The sequence below is a fragment of the Lontra canadensis genome, unplaced genomic scaffold (assembly GCF_010015895.1).
Source record: "Lontra canadensis isolate GAN:19392208 unplaced genomic scaffold, GSC_riverotter_1.0 scaffold20, whole genome shotgun sequence".
NCBI lineage: Eukaryota > Metazoa > Chordata > Mammalia > Carnivora > Mustelidae > Lontra > Lontra canadensis.
In genome coordinates, this window is record NW_022631014.1 from 19,711,491 (window position 1) to 19,723,576 (window position 12,086).

Here is a 12,086-nt window from a genome sequence, read left to right on the forward strand (position 1 = left end):
ACTTAAAACTGTTGTTGTCAATTTGGGTCATTTAAAGTTTTATCTTTGGTTTTACTATAGACTAACAAAAAATTAAAATGATCATATTTATTAATATGATTTTTCCTCTTGTTGCATTATATTCTATTTTATTTTTGTTATTAGAATATAGTTAATATAAATTTTGCCAGTAGAGTTCATTTTAATCAGAAGGAAAGCCTAAGGTTTAAGGCTAATTTAACTTATTTTTTCCTTTGGCACTTAATTCTGGTTCCATCTATTTTATTATTAGTAACAGAGGTTAGTTACTTGCTTCTATCATGTTAGTTTTGATTTTCATTTCTTTCAGTGGAAGAAGTGTTTCAGTAATAATTCTGTATACCCCAGATAGAAAACACACCCTTGTATAATTCAGTAAAAGGACTTCCAGTTCCTTTTATTGTTGCTACATACCTAGTAAATTGGAAATAGTGAAAAATGCCTTCCCACTAAGTATATGGGTGTGGTGTTGGATTATATTTGTGTTTGAAAATATGCAATTCCCATGCCTACCCATGGCTCAACTAAGATTAACCTTAACCATGGGATTTGCTTCTGAATTTTACTTTACTGCCTTCTCTTTTGCTTATTGTGATTTTAGATGTTTTGTTTTTTGGTGTTGGTGATAACAGTACATTTCCATAGCATTTTACACTTTATGGAAGCTTTTTTTTTTTTAAGATTTTATTTATTTATTTGTCAGAGAGAGAGCGTAAGTGCGCAAAAGCGGGGAGAAGTGGCAGGCAGAGGGAGAAGAGGAACTCGATTCCAGGACCTGAGGACCTGGGATCATGACCTGAGCAGAAGGCAGATGCTTAACCGAGTGAGCCACCCAGGCTTCCCTATAGAAACTTTTATATCCACTTGACCGAGGAATAAATTTACTAAAAGAAGTGTAAGAATTCATTGAAAGCCACAAAACATAGTGGAATGAAATTAAAGATCTGAATAAATGGAAAGACATCCTATGTTAATAGATTGGAATTGATATTGTTAAGATAGCTGTATTTCCCAAAATTATCTATAGATTCGGTGTAATCTCTATCAAAATTCCAGCTGCCTCTTTTTTTTTTTAATTGACATGCCAATCCTAAAATTTATATGGAAATATAAAGGACTTAGAATAGCCAGTAAAATCTTAAAAAGAACAAAGTTGAAAGACACACTCTTCCCAATTTTAAAACTTGCTGCAAAGCTAGAGTAGTAATCAAGACAATGTGATACTGACAGAAGGATTTCTGTATCTATTTATAGATTTATATAGATTTATGTAGATAGATCAATGGAATAGAATTGAGGGTCCACACATAAACCCTTATTTTTATGGTTGATCGGTTTTTGACTAGGCTGCCAAGGTCATTTAGTTGTGGAAAGAATAGTCTTTTCAACAAATGGTACTGGAGCAAGTGGATATCCACTGACAAAAGGATGATGTTGGTACCCTGCCTCATACCATATATAAAAATTAACTCAAAATGGATTATAGACTTGAAAGTAAGAGCTAAAATTGTAAAATTCTAAGAAGAAAGCATAATAAATTCTTGAGGTTTTGGGGTAGGCGATGCTTTCTTAGAAATTACATCAAATGGGAGTGCCTAGGTGGCGTAGTTGGTTGTATTGGACTCTTGGTTTCCACTTAGCTCTGATCTCAGGGTTGTGGGATTGAGCCCTGTGTTGGGCTCTGTGCTCAGGCGTGGAATCTGCTTGGAATTCATTCTGTGTCTCCCTCTGTCCCTCCCGCTTCTGCTCTCTTTCTCTTTTTCTTTTTAAAGAATAAGCAAATAAGTCTTTAAAAAAAATGACATCAAATGAAACAACAAAAGAAAAAAATAGGTAAATTGACTCCCTCACAATAAAAGCTTTCGTGCTTCAGAGAACACCATTCAGAAAGCATATGTAGAAATAGTGTAAGTACTTTTCCCTTTTTCTTTGCCAGTTTAGTTTTCCCATTTACTCTTTTGTCCACTTATAAGGCAATGATTATTATGTACGTAGTGCTTTGCAAATTTAAAGTACGTATTTGTTGGAAAGAGAAAATTTAAAAATATGTATTTTATTTTATAACAGTTTTCTAATTTTAGAACCTTCTTCATAGTAATTACATTAAAAAAAATCACAACTTTGTTGGATGCTTCCTTATTTCTCCCTTGTCTTTGGTTTTATCTTTGTTCTTTGCTGCCTGAGCTTCTGTTGTTCTCCTTGGTACTTCTGTTCTTTTCCTGTTTTTTGCTCTGTTGCACACTTTTAAGTCTGACCTGTCCTTAGCATATGTAATTTTCTCTCTCCCTTCCTTTCATCCTTTGAATGTATGTCCATACACTCATTTTTGAGGTTCTTTTGTTCTTTCTTTCTTTCTCTCTTTGTTTTTGAGTAGACACTGAGATATTTTTAAAAAGCATAGGGAAAGGAGGGAATTTGAATGGTACTAGAAAATGGTTTACTTCTCAGGGCATACTGAGAATGAAGTTGTTGGGTAAGAGCATATCTTCCTAATTCGGGTTCTGCACCGTTGAGGAAAATAGTATTGTTAATCATGTCGAACACACGCTCATTAGAGTTCATTTATTTAAACATGGTTAGCAAGGAAGTAAGTGCAACCACTTGCATGTCATCTTATGAAAGGAGGAAATGGAAAAATTATCAATTGTTTTGGGTGTATGAGAATAATATGCATTCAAAATATGAGACTTTAAAAGAAACTTTTTGTGAATTCTTAGGACTACCGAATGTGGAAGTTGGAGAAGGGATTATACAGTTTCTCACTGACCCTTTATAGGCGTTTTATTTTGTAAAATATGAGTTTAATTTAACCATTAAAATATGAGTTTAATTTGTTTTGTAAAATATGAATTTAATATGAGGTTCTCATATTCTCCTGAGATATAATTTGTGTTTAGTATCTACCTTTCATGTTCCACCAGGTCTTCCAGTTTTGCCTCATATACACATATTTTCATTTTGTACTTTGCCTTAATTTCTAGATGCGCCTTTTATTCTTTCTGTAGGTTCTATTAATGATTTATTCATTTTGCATAATGTCCTCATTTAGCTATTTGCAGGAATTGATGTCTTTAAGTGTTCAGTCTTTCCTCCTGCAGGCCTGCCCTCTCTCCTTCCCTCTGCTACCACTTTGCTCTTGCCCCTGTCTTTCCCCCTTCATTTTTTTTCTCTTCTAGTCAGCAATTGAAGCATTCTCTCCTTTGCCCATAGTCTTTCTAATGTCTACATAACTATTGGTATTCTTCCATACTGTGATGACCTCTACCTTCCCTTCTGGTTTCAAATCAAGATTTTTTTTTTTTTAAATTTTATTTATTTGACAGAGAGAGATCACAAGTAGGCAGAGAGGCAGGCAGAGAGAGAGGGGGACGCAGGCTCCCTGCTGAGCAGAGAGCCCGATGTAGGACTCAATTCCAGGACCCTGAGATCATGACCTGAGCTGAAGGCAGAGGCTTAACCCACTGAGCCACCCAAGCGCCCCTCAAATCAAGATTTTTTTAAATTGAAATTACCAGTTCCCATGCCTTTCGTTCACTTATTCATCTGCCTTTCTCAACTAGTTATTTTTTTTCCAACACTTCATTATATACATTTTGCAACTTACAGAGAAGTTGAAAGAGTTCTACTATACACATTCATGTACTTACTACTTGGAGTCCACTGTTAATATTTTACTGCATTTGGGGTGCCTGGGTGGCTGAGTTGGTTAAGTGTCTGCCTTCGGCTCAGGTCATGATCCCAGGATTCTGGCATCTAATCCTAAATCAGGCTCCTTGCCCATTGGGGAATCTGCTTCTCCTCAGCTTGCCTCTCCCTCTGCTTGCTTGTGCTATCTGTCTGTAGAGGAAAAAAAAAAAAAAAGAATCAATGATAAAAAGATATGCACAGATCTTAAGTGTACCATTTGATGATTTCTCTCTTCTAAGTCAGTTGTGTTCTCATGAGAGAACTAACTCCCATTATAAGGCCACACTTCTAAAACCTGTGTGTTCATTTGGAATTTCAAAAATGGACTTGGAATGCCAGAAAGTACCTTAAAAATTTCTTTTTAATTTTTTATTATGTAAATGTGCTACATAGTGTGATGATTATAGTTAAGGTATTTTTATTTTTTTTCTAGATTTTTCCATGCTTCTGCAAATATTCTTAGCATTGCTAATGATAATCACATAACGCATGCTGCAGGAAGTAACTGGAGGATGTTTTTGTTTAGTTAAAAGTGCAAGAATTTAAAGAAAGGCCAGGATTGCCCTTTTGTCTACTTCATAAACTGAATATGTAAAAGAGGTAGTTAATTCAAGACACTTCAAACATTTATGGAGGGCTTTCTAAGTACCTGAATTCACTTGAGCTCCGATTAACCATGTTGGACAGTTGTGTCTGCTCTGTAAGTGAAGAAACCAAGCCTCAGGTAGGGGAAATGGCAGTGCAGCAGTTGAACTCAGATCCTCTCACTTTAACTTTGGTCCAGTGGGAACAGCTGCAGTCCCACTCTGTCTTTAGTTCAAGTGCCATTCCAGATAGTGCGATTTACTGATGAATAAAGACCAAACCTTTTATTGCATAGACTAATGTTAACTGTAGTGATGACTGATGCAGAGGCTTATACCAATATTTTGAGTTCCCCATGATGAAATACTCAGATATAAAGAACTGCAGTTATTGGGATCCAGACAGAACTCTGCAAGTGTGCTATATTTAGAATGTGACTTACTGATGCTACTTACCCACTCTATTCTCACAAAAGTGAACAATATCATGATTGAAGTGCCACTTAATGTGGCAAAATGCCTATTTTTCAGAAATATATTAAGTGAGAAACTAATTGGAGAAAAGAAAGCCTTGTTGGTATATCTATTATGGAAGGTTTCTATTTCACAACATCCTTCAAACTACTTCCCTTCTTTCCCTTAGGTAGATAGATCCTTATTGACAAAATCTTCTGGAGAAAATCAGCTTGACATTGTTCGGGTAATGGGCCTGACAAAATGTGGGCAGTTTTGTTTTTGTCAGTGGATGTAAAGGTTTAGCTCTTAGTTTGGCCAGTACCACCAAGGAAAAGCTCCAAGAGATGAACACAGCTCTTGAAGAAAAGTATTCATGAGGAATCCTCCTTGTGATAGCAACTTACTGAAAGTCCTTTAGGATCAGAAACTGGAAATAATCTGTTTCAGATCAACTTTTGAGTCTATAGCCTTATTTTTGTCATTTTGAATATAGACTGCATAGGAGCCAAAAACCTTTTACTTTCTCTAATATTAGTAAGGATGTCTGCCTACAGAGTACAAATCATGTAATTCTTTCAAAAATATTAGATTGTTTTTTGACATAGGTAATGGTTGATTTGGCTCGTGTGCTCCTGAGAAAGGTGATGGGACCTGGCCAATGACTCATGTAAACCTCTAGTCTCTGTAGATAGGACAAGAAGGACAAGGAAGACAGAAGTTTTTCCCATTTCCTGCTTATCCTGTGCCTCTGTCTCTTTTCCTGTCATCTTTCTCTCAGGACTGTCTAGCCTGGAGCCTGTTGAAACAGTTTTGTTTGTTTGTTTTTGAGAGAGAGAGAGAGAACAAGCAGGGAGGAGGGTCAGAGAGAGAAGGAGAAGCAGATTCTCTGCTGAGCAGGGAGCCCCATGTGGGGCTCCATCCTGGGACACTGAGATCAGAACCCAAGCCGAAGGCAGACACTTAACTGACTAAGCCACCCAGGAGCCCCAAAATAGTTTTGTTTTGAGGCGTTTTTAAGAAAAGATAATTCTTTTTAAGTCTGTGTACTAGAAGTATCCTGGCAGATCTGAGGTTTAAGGCAGTGTTCCTTGAGGAAGAAGGAAATGGATTATGGAAAAAGAGGAGACAGAAATCCATTAGAAAGAGTGCCACCGGCAGTGGCTTCAGATAGTGTGTCTCAGCCGCCTAATTCGGGTGTGATCCATTTTGGGGCCACTTTATTCTTTGAGCCTTGGATCTGGTTTATGCATCTCTCTTTCCCCAGTGTTACTGGAATGTTAGAAAATCAAAAAGAAGAAGAAAAAGTGCAGCCATAATCCTTTCCTCCTAACGAAACCACTGTTAAACTTTAGATAAAATCTTTACTTCTCCTTCTATAATTATTCTTATGTTCCTGGCATTAGAAAATACCTTTTTTTGTTTCCTGTTTCTGTGGAATGTCTTTGCATGTGTCCTTGGAAGGCTGGCTGAAGGACGAATATTGGGTGATATTACTGTGCATCAGTTAAATTGCCACTTTGAAAGAGGTACTTTGAAAAGAAAAGTACTGCATGCTGCTTTTTTCTCAGTGGGTGACTAATACTTGTATTGTACATTGTTACTATTAAGTGTATGATCTTTAAAATGGTGCTGAGGGTGAGGATGAGGGAAGACTTCTGAAAAAACAACACTGAGCTTTTCAGAAATTGTCCTGATTTGTGGCTGGGACTTCTCAGCTGCTGCTTTCAGACTAACATTCCTTCTCTTCATTTCCATTTGAAGGAGTCCTTTCTTATCATATCCAGATACATTTTCTATGGCAGAGTGAGGAACTATCCTCAGTCTTCATTCTGATTGACAAACATAGCATGCTAGCTATGTGGGAATAAGAAGTGGTGTCAGATAAGAGGGGAATGGCCTGAATTTTCGTTGAAGACTTTTTTGGAAGAGTGAATTGATGAAGTGCTTCTGTTTTATTTTGCCTGGAATAAGTAAATTCCAACACATTAAAGTCACTTGGAGTTTTGATATAGTTCATTCTACTGGGACAAACTTACTTGAGAATTCCTTTGCGATTCACGTTTATTTTGTTAAAGCTAGGAAAAAAAAGTTTTAAGTTAATGGGTATTTTGCTAAATGAGCTGTACTTCTCAGGAATGTATATCTGCAAGAGGGAGGTCATGCAAATTGGGATGGATTGTCTTATGGGAATCTTTAATTTCAAATACCATGTGTTTGGAAGGCCAGATCATCTTTACTACCCTTATTATTTAATCCTGGCAGATGAATTTTTCTCCCCCCCCCTTTTTTTGTAAAAATGGGTCTATTTCATAATAACAGCAACAATAATAGATCCATAGATATATTCTTAATCGATGGCCTATATCAGTTTTGTTTGTCATCGTATCTTTGGCACTTTCCACAGTACCTGGTAGTAGCAGGCACGCAGTTATTGTTACATGGACAGTGTTGGTAATTGTTAATTGCAGAATAATTAATCATTTGTTATTTTATGTGGTAATAGTTTAATTGGAATTGTTTTTTAAATTACACTAAAAAGCCATCTTATCTTTGTACGTTTAAGGTTCCGTGTTAAAATTTCTTGAATACGTTGTTTCAAAGCTTTAGAATGAATGACTTTGCTGAAATGTTTTTTGCTCTGTGATGGAAATAAGTTTTAGAAATAGCTGTAGTAATTTTAAACTGTTAAGTAGAATTATTGCTGACTGCAGTTTTTCTGAGGCTAATATTACAACACATTCTTTTTTTTTTTTTTTAGACGTATTTATTTATTAGAAAGTGTGTCAGTGTGAGCATGGGGGCAGAGGTGGGGAGGGTAAGCAGAGGGAAGGAATCTCCAGCAGACTCCTGGCCAAACCTGTAGCCCGACGCCGGGCTCATCTCACAACCCTGAGCTGAAATCAAAATTCTGTGCTCAACTGACTGAACCCCAAGGCGCCCCTACAACAGATTGCTGTCTGTGGGTATAGCATGATAAGAAAGAATTGGGAGGTTTAATAATTAGTATAAATTTAAATATTCTAAAATTTGTTGGAATAATTTGATAGGAAAATGTATTTGGTGACTAATTTATATGTAAATACACAAATATAATTTTTCTAAAAGTGAATATGTAAAGGAGCTTTAAAATGGTACAAAGAGGGGCACGTGGGTGGCTCAGTGGGTTAAGCCTCTGCCTTCGGGTCATGTCATGATCTCAGGGTCCTGGGATCGAGCCCCACATTGGGCTCTCTGCTGAAAGGGAGCCAGTTTCCCTTTCTTTCTCTGCCTGCCTCTCTGCCTACTTGTGATCTCTGTCGAAGAGATAAAGTCTTTAAAAAACAAATAAATAAAATGGTACAAAGAGAAACATCTTAAGTAAATTCTGTTTCTGTTTATTTCAGGGCCGAACACGGTGAAATCACATTTCACAGTTAAAACACTATTAAGAAGACAATATGGGGACTCCTGGTTCTGGAAGGAAAAGGACGCCTGTAAAAGACCGATTTTCTGCAGAAGATGAAGCTTTGAGTAACATTGCCAGAGAGGTGTGTCTGGAAAACCTCCTCTCAACATTGAGTTGCACAGTTGGGAACGTAAAAGTGCTGGTGGCGGGGAGGTATATATAGACTTTCGTTTACTGAGCAGATTTTAGAATGCTTACTTGTGAAAAAGATGTTGAATCTGACCTCTAAATACTGTATTAGAATAGAATATAGTTACCAGTTCTTTATTTGGATATCTGTTCCTTTTATCGAAAAATTAACTTTATATTTTATTTTTTGTGGATCACTTTGAGGTACCTGTAATGCTTTGAAATTTATAATGAATCTTTAGTATTAAAACTTAAGGTAATTAGAATGTGGAAAATATGATAACTATATTATTGAAACACTCATGGGCTATACAGTTAGCATATTCCAGGAGGCACTGCATAAATGTTGATAGAAACAGTCCTTACTTGGTGTCTGCCCAGATTCAGTTATTTTAGCTGTTTTTTGAAATACTGCAGTAGAATTTTTATGTTTAACTTTCAGCTAGTACCAGAGCTTCTGGAGCATTTTTGTTTTGGTTTGTTGACAACACAGAAGAAAGAAGAAAATGGAGAGGGTTGTCACTTATTGAATCATTGGCAACATTTCCTGTTGCATATTGGAAATTTAAGATAACTCCCAGCTGTGATTTCTTAGTGAGGTGCCAACTTTGTTTCAGACTCTGACTCTATCTGCAGCTGCAGACCTGACCATAAATTAATCTGGTGCAAGAATTGGTTAGAGCATTATTAAATTATATTCTTTTTGTGAAGATTAGTCCCTCACCACTTCCTCTTTGTTATTCTTAGTAAATAGCTCATTTAGGGCTGGTGCTATTTCCTTTTGACATATTATACAGTCTCTTTTTGATCCAGCTCATTGTTACATTTTTCCTCTGGTAAGCTACTCAGTTAGCTTTTGAATTAGAAGTCAAATTCTGTAGAGGGATGATTGAAGCAAAGAAAAGTTGTCTAACAACTATTGACAAGCTTATGATACTTTAACAAAATCACTTTTAAAAAATCAAGTGAGATATTTTCATATAAGAGGGTAAAAGATACTTTAAAATGAAGTGAAAGTGAGATACAATGATCTTAAATATTTGCACAAATGAAGCATTTTGGAAGCCTATGTTTGGAAACATAGTTTTATTTGAAAAGTGAAACTACTCAAAGTGTTCACATCCCAAATTGGAGGGATTTACCCAAATTTCTATAAAGATAGAAAATGTTGGCACCTTCTCGGCTTTTTTGTACTAAGTATTTGAACTCTTTTTGGATTTATGATGCTTTGTTTGCAAAAGTGGGTGTATTCTAAACATTTAACGCTTGAGTGCTTTCTGTGCGACAAATGCTTCTACGCATTTAAGCTGCATTAATTCATTTAATCTTCACAAAATTCCGAGATTGGTTTTATTATCTCCATTTTAACAAAGAAACCATTGCACAGAAAAGTTAAGCATCTTTCCTAAGGTCACACAGCCAGAAAATAGCAGAGCTTGGGTTCGATCACGTGAAGCCTAGCTCCAAGGTCTTAGCATTTAACTGCTTGCTGTGCTGTGCTGTTTCTCAGTATTCTCCAACTCCCCCATTAATAGTTTGTTTTTTTTGGTAACTATTCATGACTTTGAAAGTACTTGCCCATTTTGATTCTCACAATAACCTTGTGAGTTAGGAAGGATATGTATTACTATTAGCCTTATTTACAGATGAGGAAACAGACAAAGCCGAGAGATAAAAGTCTAAAAGATATCAGAGCTGGGGTTCTAATTCAGCTACTTAAAACCGTTGTTTATTCTCCTGTACCATACTGTTTCCAGAAGAGGCGGGCGTTGGAGAGTTGTAAGTGTGGCTTTGAATCCTGCCTCAACTAGTTTCTTGTTGAGTAATTTTGTTAAGTAATTCTTACGGACTCCAGTTTCCTCATTTGTAAAATGGGAATAATATTGTCTTCATGTACTGTAGGGCTGTTGTGATGATTAAAGGACACAAAGCATGTAAACCTTTATCCTAGTGTTAGGTTTGCAGCGGGCTCTTTTGTTGCTTAGTAGTAAGTTGGAATTGAAAGTGATACTAGAAATTTAAAAAGATATTTAAAATAGGTTTTCTAAAACGTGGTTGATCACCAGACTCCCTCAGGGAACTTTTTCAATGTGCAGAGTCCCAGGCATTTCTTGTACTTGCTAAATCGGAATCTGTGGGAGTTGAGCTCAGAAACCTATATTTAAGTGCATGTGCGCTTGTGCATGCACACTGACACACAGACACACAAGCAGTTTTCTTCCTGGGGGATCTTGATGGCCAGTCAGATTTGGGAACCATGAAACAAATGCAGAGAAGAAAAAACAGCAACACAACAACAACAACAAAAACAAAACAGAAACAAAATACAGAAGAGATCTTATCCTGGATGGTCAGTTTTTTATACCTACAGGTTGTTTTCCTTCCTGTACATTATTATTTTGCTATGAAATAACTTAGTTTAATACAGTTATTAAATCACAAGTTATAGTATAATAATAAAAATTATTATAAAAGGATTTAAAAGGAGAGTATTTTTAGTTTTTATTTCTATTTTCAGAGCTCTGAATATGAAAATATGCCAACTCTTCATAACCTGGTCAAAAGGCTCAGCCTAACCCTCAATATGAAAGGGCCAATTTTTATTAAGATTCAAATTATTTATTTGTGTGATGTAGTAGTTTCAAAACTAAAGTTTTAAAAACTTTAGAGGAAATAGGATTAGCAGTTTAAAATATATTTCTGGTGATTTTTTTTCTTTAAAGTTTTCATAACAATTCTCAGTCGTTCATTCATACATTACATGGTTGACATTTGCACATCACCCCTAGACTTTATTTTCTCCCATATGATCATCCGTTTCTCAAAAAAACATGCCTGGAGAGGAAGAAACCAAACAGAACAGAACCCCATAGTGATTAAAGAGGACAAATAGCTTAATCCCCCCTTTTAATTGTTAAATCTCAACAGTTTAGTTTGTCTTTCTCACTTCAAATTGTTTTTTTGAGGTAGACAGGGAATGCCGTCAATAAAAATAACCTCTTTTTCCCTCTGCTTACTATTTGCTCAGGTTTCTTTGCTCCTCAGTTGGCCCCAAGTCAGGGAACTAGAGGGAATGAGAAGGAAAAGAAACAAAAGTCATAGATACATTCTGCAAACTGGATAATTTACATGCTAAAATACGGAACTGAATACATTATGGTTAAACATACATAACGTAAAACTTACCTTACCCATGTTTACAAGTGTAGGATTCTGTGGCCTTAAATGCATTCATATTGTTGTGCAACCATTATCACCACCCATCTACAGAAGTCTTCACTTCTGATGACCTGTGTACATTTATAAAAGATGTTTGGGTGTTTGAAGACTGCTCTGTGAAGTCAGGAATGTGGATGGATTTAGAAGCCCTGTCCTGTCTGTAATGGGCATGTTGCTGCTCTGTTGGGGGAGCATGGGCTATCATAGCTCTTGGAAGAGTTCAGAAGAGCTGTGTCAGAAGGGGTCACCAGCAAGTCCTCTCAGATGTCAGAGGACGAATCTGCATGCTTTTTTTTTCTTCTTGCTTGTTTGGCTTTGATTGTTCCACAGGTTTGGGGGAAATGCAATTAGAGAGTTGACTTTAAGTGAAACTTACCTGAAAGCACAAAGTGTATCAAATTGGGAACCTTTAGGCAGCTAGCTTTCCAAAGGAGAAAAATGAGGGTAGCATGGAAGCTGTTTATGCCGCCTTACTACAGGTAGTTTCACAAATATCATGGTGAATGTTACCAGGAAAAGAAATTAAGCCTTTTGAAGGGATAGCAAAC

At 36.4% G+C, this 12,086-nt stretch overlaps 1 protein-coding gene across 24 annotated transcripts in view; it reads left to right on the top strand.

Annotated features, from left to right (window-relative positions):
* Positions 1-12,086, top strand: part of LRRFIP2 (LRR binding FLII interacting protein 2) — a 107,881-nt gene that overhangs the window by 12,876 nt on the left and 82,919 nt on the right. For 22 of the 24 annotated variants that reach the window (XM_032861232.1, XM_032861249.1, XM_032861238.1 and 19 more), the window contains exon 2: positions 8,129-8,272. In XM_032861232.1, coding sequence (XP_032717123.1) covers positions 8,183-8,272 — 90 coding nt within the window. In that variant the 5' untranslated portion in view covers positions 8,129-8,182. Of the gene's footprint in view, positions 1-4,932; positions 4,990-8,128; positions 8,273-12,086 lie in introns of all 24 variants that reach the window. The other 2 variants (XM_032861233.1, XM_032861235.1) reach the window with 1 other exon arrangement.